Source organism: Pteropus medius, unplaced genomic scaffold, assembly GCF_902729225.1.
Source record: "Pteropus medius unplaced genomic scaffold, Ma_sr-lr_union100, whole genome shotgun sequence".
NCBI classification, from domain to species: domain Eukaryota; kingdom Metazoa; phylum Chordata; class Mammalia; order Chiroptera; family Pteropodidae; genus Pteropus; species Pteropus medius.
Window position 1 is genome coordinate 560029 of NW_024344433.1, and position 13691 is coordinate 573719.

The window sequence follows — 13691 nt, forward strand, 5'->3', positions numbered from 1 at the left end:
CCTGCTGGTCTTAATTGAGTACTACATTGACCATTAGAAGTCTGCAGGTCAAAGAATAATTCTTTTTCTGGGCATAGTAGATTTGTTTAGGACTCATTCTGAAGTCCACGTTGAAAGGAGTTGTACATTTTTCTCCATAGACCAGAGTAATAGAGCTGAAAAAGAAAATGAGAAATCTAGTTCAAGCTCATTCATCTCCAGGTAGAAAAATGTTTAAACCTTTGTCATTTTTTTTTTAACTTTAAAATTTGAGAGGTGGAGAGATGACTTATTTCTCCTTGTATCTTATTTCAACAATAGCTTTTACAGTCATGTCAAGAAAGTCTTATGTCTGTCCCTACTTTTTCCTAAAGAGATGGAAGTATATAGTTACCTTTATTTTATCTTTCATGAAGTAATTGACATACTTTGGATTGCTTCTTTTTTTCTATTATAACCAAGAGATAATTTATAGCTTTTTTTTCCCCTTTCATTAGAGCTATCAGAGCTTCTTGGGTTTTCCTTGTGGGACCTGTTTACTATTCCCTTATGTTTTCATTCCTCCACTTTGACATTGTTAATTTTTCTTTGTAGAGTTTTAACTGTAGATACCAAAACATTATTTCGGTCTCTTTATACGTCTTTAACAAATGACAAAACCATGACTTCATAGATACTGAAATTTGTCTTTGTGGTAACGTTTTTGAAAAGCTGATTTAGTCTGCTTTTGATTCAGTAGGATTCTTAGGTACTTTACTGTTTTTTTTGCGGAGGGGGGTCACATTTTCTCATATTAATTGATCTATAAGCTTTTATATTCATCTTTTTTAGTTCTGTCATCTTTCTGTCTTATGAATTATATAAAATTATACATAGTCTTATAAAAAGAGGTAATAACTCCTAAAATAGCATGTTCAGACCAAGTCTTTTCTTTTTTTATGATTCAGGAAATATTTAGAAGATACTAGATATAAAAAGACAAATACGATGTATAGCATATTCTAAAGTATTTTCTTTAGAACATTGATCATTAATTATTTCTGAAGTTGATATCGTATCTCTCCCTTTAATAATCACTTTTAGGGTAAGGTGCCTTGGCCATTTAGTGCATTTGTTGGTCTTTATTAATAAGAATACCAAATGAAAAGAAGTAGTACAAGTATTTTTAAAGTCATTTAAAATTTTAGAACTACTAATAGATTTTTTATAGTAGTCTGTTCTTATTTTATGAATGTGACATTCTCTTTTGAAGATATTTATTCCATCCCATTTGTTTATTATTTTATCCATCATAAATATAATGAAATCTTGGTCAACCAGTAGTTAACATTCTTATTAAGCTGACAATATTTTTGAGAGAGAAAGCAGACTCAGGAAACAGGAAACAGGAAAATCCTCACATTTACTTTAAAAATCTTCCTTCCTAAATCCTTAGGCAGTGAATCTTAACATTTTTGGAGTCACAGAACCCTTTGGATATCCTTGTAAAACTATCCTCCTATTTTAAAACTGCACATAGGAAAAGTAATTTCGTATGTAATTTCTGGGTTTTATGGTGTCCTAAGACCTATTTAGGGACTTTATATTAAGAACTTCTGTTTTTTAGATCAAAGGAAAATGACTTCTTGCTAAAAAATTCTGTTCTTCAGTAGTCAGGCTGATTAAAGAATAGCAGTCAGACCAGGTAAACTAAGCCTTTCTAAGGCTAAAAGGGGAGAATGGTGCTTCAGGCATCTACATACCCTCCAGAAGGGGACTGGAATTCTCACATCCAGAACAAAAACTACCAGCCCACTCCACCCATACCACATCCAGAGCCTATCACAAAATTTGTAGCCTCAGTGGTAGGCTACAGCAAATAGACACAGCGACCACAGTGGGTAACAGGCATCTGGCACAGTAACATTACCAAATACTTAAGCAAACCAACATCATGAATGGCTTACTATTCAAGAAAATTGAATTTCTAGAGCAAGCACATTATAATTTAAAAACAAAAATAATCAATGTATTTTTAGAGGAACGAGAGAGAACAATTCATAACTTATAAAAGAATTAGTTAGAAATCTTTGTGTTTTTATTTTAATGATTATATTTAAAATTAGACATACATGGACTGATAAGCAGAGTAGACACAGCTGAAGATCAAATTAGTGATCAGAAAGGTTGTGTAGTTATTCCAGCAAAAAAGGCACAAAGAATTGGGGCCGACAGATATTTTAACATCCATCTAATAGGAAATTCAGAAGGAGTGAACAAAGAGTGAAAAGAGGAAATAAATATATAATAGAAGAAAACTTTTTTGGGTTGAAGACACACACAGGTCTTCAAATTAAGGGCATTGAGTGCTGAGCAGGATGGCTGGAGAAAGACCTAAAGGTCACCTGCCCAAATGGTGTTACCGATTGGTGGTGGAGAACAGGCCATTTTTTAAGTATTTGCTAAAGTAAAACATCCATGAGCACCAGCTCTGTGCCTGGCACTTAGCCAGGTACTCTGGTACACAAAATTAGACATGGCTGCAAGTGTGGTGCTTCAGTTCAAGGGTGAATGTATTAGATAATCAAGTATATAAATAATGCACAGTTTAGAGCCTTAAGTGGTGATATAAAGGATGCTTTGAGAATGTATAAAAAGGGCATTGGACCTAATTAAAGAGCATAGGAAAGTCTTAAAAAATACATTTGACCTGAGATTGGAGTATGTAGTTCACTGCTGAAAATGGGTGTATTTGCTTTCTATTTCTGCTATAACAAATTGCTGCAAACTGAGTGATTTGACACAACGGAAGTTTATTATCTTATATTTTCGGGGGTCAAAAGTCTTGAAATCAGTGTGTTGACAGGGATGTGTTCCTTCTGGAAGTTTTAGAGGAGAGTCCATTTCTTATCTTTTCCAGCTTCTTGACTACATTCATTAGTTTTTGGCCCCTTCATTTTTAAAGCATAGCACCTTCAAATCTCTCTGACTCTGACCTTCTTGCTCCTGTTGTCACATTTTCCCTCATCCTCACTTTCCTGCCTTCCTCTTCTAAGGACCCTGATGAGTACATTAGGCTCACCTGGGTAACCCAGGATAACCTTCCCATCTCAATATTCTCAGGTCCACAAAGTCCTTTTTGCCATATAAGGTAATATATTTACAAATTCCAGGAATTAGAGCATGGACATCTTTCTGTGGGGGACATTATTCTGCCTACCACATGGGAGAAAAGAATATTCCAGAAAATGAGAAGAGCACCACAAAAGTCCTGTGATGGAATGTTCTAGAAAATGGAAGGAGGCCAGTATAGATGAAGTGTAGAGTGAGGGGAAGCATGAAACAAGATGAGACTCTAGAAATGTATTGAGGCCAGACCATGCAGGACCTTGCAGACCATATACAGGATTTGGGCTTTCATTCTAAGAAGAAAGAAGGCACTGAAGTGTTTTAAGCAGGAATTATTTAAGATGACTTTTAAGATATAAATTTTGCAAAGCTCATATTTGATGCTATGAGAAGAGTGATTGAGGATGTGGGAAGAAGAGTAGATGTGAAAGGGCTGAGTAGGAGGCTGTTGTACTTGAGGTAATAGTGATGGTAGTAGAGGCAGAAAGATGATGATTTAGGAGTTTTTTGAATGTATGAGGACATATGTGGCCTGGTTTTGTGATCTGAGGTGGAGGGAATAGTCAAGGATAAGTCCTCGGTTTCTGGATCATGCAACTGGACGAGTGGTGGGTGCTATTCCGAGATTAGGGACAATAAAAAGTTTTACAGCATTAGTTTGCAAAACAGGATTAAAATTCAACTTGGATATGTTAAGTTAGGAGATGATTTTGATTTATCACAGTGGAGTATAGGCAGTTGGATACTTAGATTTGGGACTGAAGACAAGATCTGAGTTAGATTTAATTTTACAAGTCGGCATTCTCAAGTAGTGGTTTTTGGCAGTACGAAGATGGGTGAGCTCCCCTAGGCTCCCCTAGAGCCTTGAAGGTTCTCTAGCAGTTAGTTTTCAGGAAAGAGAAAGATGAAGTGAATGAAGACAGAGAAGGTACGACTAGACAGTAGAGATAAACATAGTGCCATGGAATATAAGGAAAGAAGTGGGGAATAAATCACTAAAATCAAATATATACACTAAAATCAAACCTTAGGCAGCATGATAGGCCAAAAACGTTTGACTAGCAATGAATATCAATTGAAAAAGGAAAATAATTCAGTTAAAACTGAAGGTAGACTAGTAATCGACGATTAAGAATGCCAAATTAAGATTGTTCCTAAATTTTTCTTGATCATAAAGGAAATAAGTACTATTTGAAAACTTCCCAAAGAAGCTGAAGAAAACTGAAATAACAGTTGATACACCACCAAATTATAAACACCGTGAGGCAGCTACCTTACTCATCTTATGACTGCATTTAGACTGTCTAGTGCATAATGCACTACAGACACACAGTTGATACTTGAATAGGAAATACTGGAAATAATTCAGTAGAACAATGTAGTTCAGCCAGCCCTTTGGCTGTATTTCTCTTTGGTTCCTTGTCTACCTTGCTGCTCCCTAGAAGGATGATACGGCCATATCTAAGATATTTATTCTGAACTCTGATCCCTTAGAATACATACATTTTCTAGACTGTAAGCCATAGAAGGACGTTGTATCAAATAGGACAAGCTGGGTGACTAACAACCCCCAAATCTCAGTGGTCCAAGTAAAACAGGGTTCTTTTATTTATTTTTAGCTCCAAGTGCATGTCAGTCCATTGGGGTTGGCGGATTTGTGCAGTGTTGGTCACTCCAAGACCCAGGCTGGCTGAGCAGTCGCCAGCACCTCCAGTGCTGTTGGCTGCTGTGCTGGGCAAGAGACACACCTCTGAGGAGTTTCCACGTGCTCAGCCACGGGTTACAGGGGTGACTCATTGTTCATTACTAGTCACACCCCCTTCGTTACTCTCCCAGCTCCATGGGGACCAGGAAGTGCCATCTTACTTTGTACCCAGAAGACAGGAAAAACTGTCTTTTTTATGGTGATTTTGTGAAGTACCACAAACATGGATACTCTCTGTGAGTTTAGCTAAAATCAGTACTTTCATTTTTCATGCTTTTGAAGTCCTTGAGTGCCTTGTCTTAAACTAAAGAATTTAAATTTCGACTCCAAAACATTATATTCGAGGAAAATGGCTTCTCTAAACATGCCATCTGAACTTAACCCGAGACTAGTAGGGAGTAGACAGTTTGCATTATAACTTTATACCATTTGTGTTTGCAAATGGGGCAGCATGTATTTTGCCTTTACCATAAATGGAATCTTCGAACTCCATATAAGTTAACCTTTCTTTGGAATGCTTTGTGTCATAGATGTTGTACATTTATTCTTTGTTCCAAATATTTAAAATACTTTTACTGTAAATCCTGAGATAGATTAAAGTATATGGAAACCTGCTTCCAGTATAACGCATCCTATCTCCAAGCATCTTGGGATAGCACTGTCAGAACAGATGTCCTGATTTGGGGCCTCTCCCCCTCACACGTGTGGTTCTCACAAGACGGTCCCCAGCCACACACTCAAGTCACCATTCGACCTCCTCTTCTGTCTCTCCCAGTCTTAAACCTCATTGAGGAGAGTCTCTGAAATATGCCCCAAATCCACCCATGCCTCTTCGCCTTCAGACACCCTCATTCAAACTACCATCTTTTCCTTTAATTACTGCGGTCACTCCCTAACTGATCTCCTCCAGATGCCTTTGCTTGTAACACTTTTGTGTCTTTCCACAAAATTTGGAAAATTTTTAAAATTACAAATTGGATAATGTCCCTCCCCTTCTTACTACTTTGCAATGGCTTTCTCTTACACTCAGAATTAAAACTAAATTTAAGGTTTTATGTGGTCTTGACCCCCTAATTCTCTGACTCTAGGCCCATTCTGCTTTAGATACATTCTGTTCTAGCTGTTTCTTAGCTATGTTAAGATCATTGTCTCTTCAGGGCCTTGCTATTTCCTCTTCTGAAATGTTCTTTCTCTGTTCTTTCTCATTGTTAATTACCAGCTCAGTTGATATCAGAGAGGCCTTCCATGACCCACACTATACAGGTACTTCTCCCTCCCCTCCCCCACTACTCTTTCTAATATTGCCACATTTTAGCTGGTATAGTACATATTACCCTCGAAGATTGTATTATTTTATCTTTTCCTCTCCTCTAGAATATTCCAATTAGGCAAGGACCATATCTGTGTTTTTTACTATCATATCCCTATCAGCTAGAATAACACCTTCTATTTTAACAGGTTTTTAGTAAATACGTTCAGAACAAATACAACAAATCTCTTTTTGAGCCCTTAAACTCTTTTGTCTCAAAATGGAAGAGGAGAATGTGGAACTTTAGGGACATCCCTTAAACTCTCCTTATCTGCAGAATCATGGTGGTAGACACCTTGATCCATGATCTTTAAGCTTCCTTCTAGCTTTAGAATTCTGTGAATTCTAAGTATGTTGTAGTATCCCCAATAAATTGTTACATAATTAAGACTTAATTGTTTTTAACATCTGCAAAGTATTTCTCTACCGATATATATGACACGTAGGATACTAAGACTTCTTAAAAGATGTTACTTTTTAGAACTTTCTGTGAAATACAGTTTTACTATAACAGTATATGCATTCCTAAAAATTATTGCACTATGCAGAATTGTGTACAATAATATGAGAAAAATGGGGTTAGGATTACAACACTCAAAAACTTTGTCAATTACATATTAAAAAAGGTAAGAACCTAGTAAAAAATGGTGGCACAATTTTACACACGTTAAGTGATTAAGAAATACAAAATTACTATAATATGTATGGTATTCTACCTTGAAAAAGACCTGGGGTTTGCTTGTTAAAGTGAGCTTCAGAAGGACTGCAGCTTGGAAGCTTTGGGAAAGTGGTGCAAGGCTCTCTGAAATATGGCAGAAAGTTGTAACACCAGATGTGGATAGGTGTGGTTCATAGCAACACTGCAAGCTGAAGCAGCTGGTAGATGTTGGAGGTGTATGCATTTTGTGTATTTCTATGCTGCTCTGTTCTGAACTCAATTCAAATGGGTACAGTTTTCTGCATTCACCTAGTGAGTGCTTGTTCGAGAGAAAAAAATGCGCATAAGCAAATTTGAAGTTAACGTACTGAAATTGTTTCCTAATATACTAAGTGATGTAGGAACATATTTGCATTTCAGAACAAGCATTATATTAGAACTGAAATTTTAGAGTCAAAAAAATGGTTGCATAAATAGTACGCAGTTTCCACATATCTCACTCAGTTGCTGTAAATGTTTACATCTATGTAACAATAGTACTGTGGTCAAAACCAGGGAATTTACTTTGATGTTATACTGTTGACTAACCTTAGCTCCTATGCGCATTTTGTAATTTTTTTTTTCATTATTATTTTTCTGTTCTGGGATTCAGCTCAGGATCCCAATTCACCTAATTGTCATGTCTCCTTAGTCTTCCTCAGTCAGGGATAGTTCTTCATTCTTTCTTTGTCTTTCCTGATCTTGACACTTGAGAGTCCTGACCAATTATTTTGTGGAATATTCCCCTAATTTGGGTGTGTCTGATGCTTCTTCATGGTTAGACTGAGGTGATGTGTTTTTGACAAGGAAACCACAGAAGGGGCGTTGTGTTCTCAAGGAAACCACAGAAGGGGCGTTGTGTTCTCGGTGCATCATATACATGAGATGTGAGACGTTAATCTCTAAGATGTGTTTAGTGTTTCTGAGGTTTAATTGTATAATTAAATATGTTGTTTATACTTTATAGTCATTTGTTTTTAATGTGAGGTTTAATATCCTTCATTTATATTGGTTCTTTAACATTATTTCTTATGGATAAGCCATGTGGAAAAGGATTATAGTATTATGTATATGTCTGTATATCCTTTGATTATTTTTCTTTCTAGTATATTTTGATCCCTCAATTATTTTTATCAACGTGAGCGAGTATAATACTTTCGAAATAGTGGTGTTTTTCTGTGTTGTCTTTGTAAAATCTTTTTATATAATTACTATCATTATTTTATTTCAGTTTCAATAGTAATGGGAATTCCTACAGTGAAGAGAGAAGTTAAATCTTACCTCATGGAAACTCTTCATTCCCTTATTGACAATCTATATCCTGAAGAGAAATTGGACTGTGTAATAGTAGTCTTCATAGGAGAGGTAATTATTTAATTGTTATTTTTTACTACATATAATAAGAGTTGAAACAATAATTGAATATTTGAATATACTTTTATAAGCATTTTTTTTAAATGTGATGAGTAAAGTCTACAATAATATATTTCATCTGATAGTTTAAGTTATGTCGTTTGTTATCTTGTTATGTTTGACTTAACTTCTGTCCTGCAGTCACAACCCAGGAGTAGCATGCCGTCCTCAGTGGAGTCACATCACATACATAGATCTTTGAGAACAGTGAGTCCCCATTTCTAGCTCTAGGACCTGAATTTGGAGATTTGCACTGCTGTTCTTTGGGAGTTTTGATACCTAAGAGAGGTTTATCCTAGGCCAGGGTTTTGTCATCTCTATTCTCTCCACCCCTTCTCCATCCTCCCAAGTACTCCCTTTTATGCAGCTGTCATTATTATTCAAAAAAGTATAAATATGTGAATGAGGAATATTATATTACTTGTATTTTAGTTTCTTAAAAAGATCTAGGGAAAGAATAAATCTTGAGCAAGTTTTTCATAAATAATGAAAAAGCACCCTGGAGTAATTATTTCCTTAATTATTATATGGAATTTCAGAATGTGAAAGGATTTAGAACATCTTCTGGTTCTGGCCCACTGATTCCCACCTTTTCAGTATTTCCTGTATCTTTCTAAATGAAAATGTTCAGAACAGTTACAGATATGTGTACTGAAAATTTGCATGCTCTTCCTCCATATAGATATAAATATTGATATTCTGAAATATAGCTTAAGAAAATATTCCTGTGGCTTGTATACATATATATAAATGGATATGTTCTATATATATTTTAATATCAGGGACATTTTTTCATGCCGAAAAGAAATACTACAGCATCATTTTTTATGGCTACAAAATATTCCATTGTATGGTTTTAACATAATTTAATTTCTGATAGATAGACATTTAGATTGTTGCCAAGTTTTTACTATTATTTTCAACATGGTGTTGAGCATTACTATAAATCAATCTTTGTGTCCTTTGTGTAGTTACTGAGGTAGGATCAATTCCTGAATGTGGAATTGCCAGGTCAGAGTTCATATACATTAAAATGTTCATACGTAGCCAGAACACCCTGCAGAAGTTGAGCAAGTTTATTCCTCCTCCAGCAGTCTGACAGAGGGCTGGTTTCTCTGTTCCTGTGCTCTACTAGATACTATCAGTCTTTAAATTTTTTGTCAGTGTGATGTATTATATAAAAATGTGATACAAGTTTTGTTTAATTTGGATTTCTTTACCGCATGGGGTTAAATGTTGGTTTATAGGTTTTTTTGACCGTCTGTAATTATTTTTATAGCCTTTGCTCATTTTTTTTTGGTGATTTTTGATTCATAAGAAATTTTCATATTTGAGAGGAAAACTTTTTGACATATTTGTCTTTAGCATGAACTTCATTTGTGATTTTTTTGTCTTTTATAGAAATTGTATATTTTAAGTAATTGCATACTGTGTACCAGTAGAAATTGGTGCAACCTCCTTGGAAAGCACTTTGGCAATAGGTACTAAAATTTAAAGTATATCCTGTGACCCAGCATTCTGCTTCTAAAAATTAACCCAGTAGAAACATTTGCAGGTGTGCAAATATAGCACACAGACTTATGTATTACAGCTCTACATGTACATTAATTTTTTAAAAATGGAGAAAATGGTCATAGCAGGTATCTTGAGAATTAGGATTATGAGGAATGCCACTTTCTATTGTATGCAATTTTATAAAATTAAAAATTTTTTTACAATGAGTGTATTGATTTTTATTAGAAAAAAGCTCTAATAGTATAAAAGGAAAAAAGCTATATTTATACACTTGAAAAACAGCTTTCAGTGTATAGACAGATAAGTGCATGTAAAGATTCAAGACCCTCTTGCCGTAGCCATTCATCTGATCACTAAGATGTGATAACACTGGATTTGGAGTCAGACGGCCTGTGTTCAGGGCCTGGATTCTGCCACTCACTGCCACTTGAACAGTTAGTTTTTCTTTCTGCAACTTCAGTTTCTTCATTTCTAAGATGAGAATAATGTCACCGAGCCTTAGAGGTCACCGGTGTTGCAGGCACAGCAAGCTCACACGGGAGTGGCGGTGCGTGTTGGAAGCATTCTGAACTCTGGAGACCCCGCTCCTAAACTGCAGGATTTGTACGCGTAGCTATATGGAATTTTAATAGTTGGAAGAAAATCTGCACTGAACAGAGGAAAAAATTTACAGAGTTCATTGAATTGCCTTTGGGCAATTTAAGATTGCTAATTACTGCATTTGGTTTTACCTTGATTAGTACCTTGAACCGAAGTGTCTGGCAGCCTGGGGCCCATCTAACACTAGTAACAAGTGTGTATTCTGTGGCTTTCACTCGATCTATACATGGGATAGTTTCTAGATCTAGATCTCTCGCCTCTCCCTGAGTTGGTATTTCCAGCTACCTATTTGATGACATTATTTGAACTATTTTATGGGTAACTCAGTCTGTCCGTAACTAAATTAGTCTGCTTCTTTTACAGGTTTCCCATCTGTTTATTAAAAGTTCTTTACCTCATATTGTTAACAGGTCTGCGCTCTAAGTCATCCTACTGTCAGTTCACTCCGTGGACCTGTGTGTTCTCAGTTCCGTTTGTGTTATTCCTTAATCTTAAACGTTACCGCTTCCTCTCTCTTTCTTATTTATCCTGTAGATCCCAACTCATCCCCTTTATAAAACTGTCTCCCGTTTGAAATTAATCTAGAGTAAATAGGCAAAAGTAAATTTATTTTTTACAAACGTTTTCAATTTTTTGTGAAGGACTGAATTATCTCTGGTCCACTTTAACATATGAGGAGTAAATTAAGAATGCAAAAGAACTGGAGAAGATACACATAGACAGCAAAGGGTAGCATAATCTCTTCGTCCCTGTTTGACTTTCTGTTCTTCGTATTCTTTTTTCTTGAAAGAGGGACCATAAAATGCCCCCGTAGGAGGAGATGAGAGACAGAAATATAATTATTAGCTGTATTTCGTTCTTTGTTTCTCTCTGGTGATTTCTCCCTTAGGGGTCTGTTGGGCTTATATGATGAGACATGCAAGGTTTTAGCCAGTTAGCTCGATGCATTATTTGAAAGTTCACTGACTCCAGTCTGGAATTGCAGAAGGAGTTGAGAGGAACGAATTCTAGTTGTTCTGACAGACGCATGAAATGATTCAAGTGTGGTTCACTTTTTAATTGTTTCATTTTTGTTTCTGGTTTTACTTATAATTTAATTATAGTTTTGTATTCTAATGATCTTTTGTCTGTTTGCCTCCTAATTTTTTGTTATATATTTTATGCTATTATTTATTAAAGTTCTTGTTATACTGTATCGTTATTTATATTATTTCTCATTTATGATCATTTCTGACAAAGCATTTTCCTACATTGTACTCTGGATTTTAGGAAAAATTATTTTTCCTTTCCCATTCTTATATTTGGAGAATTCCCTGTCTTATGAGTCTTGGTGAAAGGAAGTGCCACCCTCCAGCCAGGGAAACTGAGTGTCAGATGCCTGCTTTACCAGTCCCAGCGGCCAAGTGGCTAGTCCCATCCTGGACTTTGAGTGGAGCATCATTATTTTCAGATGACATGGAAAACCCAAAGGAATAAACAGACACAAATGATTAGAAATAACGGGAATTTATCAAGGTGGTTGGATATAGGATCAGTTTATATTTCTATGTACCAGTAACAGAAAATAAGAAAATATATTTAGAAGGAATATTTTTCTAAAGAAGTGGAGATTGCGGACAGTCCATTCTGGTGATAACCAGTGGTGGGGGTAGTGTTGTCTTTCCAGGGGCCACAGGGGCAGAGTCCAGAGGCATCAAGGACTGATGGTGAGGGCTTTGCAAGCTGTGGCTTGGGAGCATTCTGTGATATCAGGCCGGTCCAGCCTTATTTCTGCCACCTTCCTATCCTGGTTCCTCAGGCAGACCGGAGGTTTTGTGAATTCTCATCATCTTTTAGTCCCTTGTTCTTCTGACTGTTCTGCCCACGTCAGTTTCTGTTGGTTGCAGCTAAGATCCTGACTGATACAGGTTGTATCTTGTTCAAAAGCACCTCAGTTGCCACCTAAACAGAACAGTCAACATGGATTCACAGGGTAGGTGGCTACATGCTGTTCCAGGTAAAAGGAAAAGACAAAGTGAGTGTTGGAGGCAGGCTTCAGGAAGGATATTGCCTAAATCATAAAAGCCACATTGCTGATGATAACCAATAAAGATCGCTGAGAATTTGGAAAGACAAGTTTAGGTAGCTCATCTTGATATCATTCTAATTATTCACACTGTTTCTGCAGTTTGCCTAGAAACATCCCAAAGGCATGTTTAAGTTTTAAGTTTCTAAACAGAAGAATTCAAGTTGAGATTCTGTAATGAAATAGTAAATTCATCATGTTAGAAAAGCACCTAAAGATGGTCTCTGAAAAACTAAGTTTAGAGAATTTCCCCTTCATTGAGTGTTTAATATGTGGCATGAAAACAGTTTTGCTTTTTATTGAGTTGTCTCGTTTTACCGTTGTACATATTTTAGTTTGTATTTTATAGTCAGAGTGCCTGACACCTTTACTAAGCCTACTTTAAATTCTTTTATTTAAATTGGGTTAACAATGCTTGTTAGTCAGCTCACCTATGGGCAGAAATTTGCAGAGCAGGTAGATTTATAAATGAATTCAGAAATTGAATAACCAGAGAGAATTGATTGAATTGCTGTGGCGTTTTTTTGCTTTTTATTTTTCTATTATATATTTTATTTACTAGGAATCATTTCCTATGTACTTAAATTTTTTGGATAGATTATACAATCATATGCTTTAAAAATTATAAATGCGTGTGTTGTATACCTTGAAAAGTCTTCCTTTAGTGCTGTCCCCTAGCCACCGATTTACCATCTCCACTGGCAACAACTATTTGATTGTGGTTGTACCCATTCAGAGGTATTTAACGGGTATATATGGGGGTATTCCTTCTCCCTATTTCTGCATAGATGGTATAATATTAACTTTTCATATTAGAATATAAAGAGCTATTGATATTTCTTGTCAACTTTGATAAAATGTTTTCTTAGAAAATTTTACATTTTATCCAGGTTTTAAAATTTGCTTTATACAGAGTGGAGCAACTCCCTGATTTCATTGTGTACATGTGTATACTTGTACTCCTCCCTCTTTTTGGATTTGTTAGTTAGTGAACCTGTTTATATTTATTATTCTAAAAACTATCTTTGGGTTTATTATTATTTCTCTTTTTTTTCTAATTTATGTCTTTTAACATTTTTTCTGCTTTTGTTAGTTCCATTTTATACTGTACAAACACCTCGTCCCAGATGCTAAATTGATTTATTTTCATTATTTTTGTTAATGTAAAAATGAATGTTTTTTCTTTTGAGCATTGTTAGCTGTATCCCATAGGTTGGTATCTTTGATTCTCATTGATAACTATGTGTAATGTCAGTGCAGTTGGGTGAACACCATATAATTGATTTAGTCTTTTCTAGTT

The 13691-nt window shown here is 35.6% G+C and overlaps 1 protein-coding gene across 1 annotated transcript in view; it reads left to right on the forward strand.

Annotated features, from left to right (window-relative positions):
* Nucleotides 1–13691, forward strand: part of MGAT4A (alpha-1,3-mannosyl-glycoprotein 4-beta-N-acetylglucosaminyltransferase A) — a 96623-nt gene that overhangs the window by 46720 nt on the left and 36212 nt on the right. The window contains exon 5 of the mRNA XM_039872491.1: nt 8030–8163. Coding sequence (XP_039728425.1) covers nt 8030–8163 — 134 coding nt within the window. The remainder of the gene's footprint in view (nt 1–8029; nt 8164–13691) is intronic.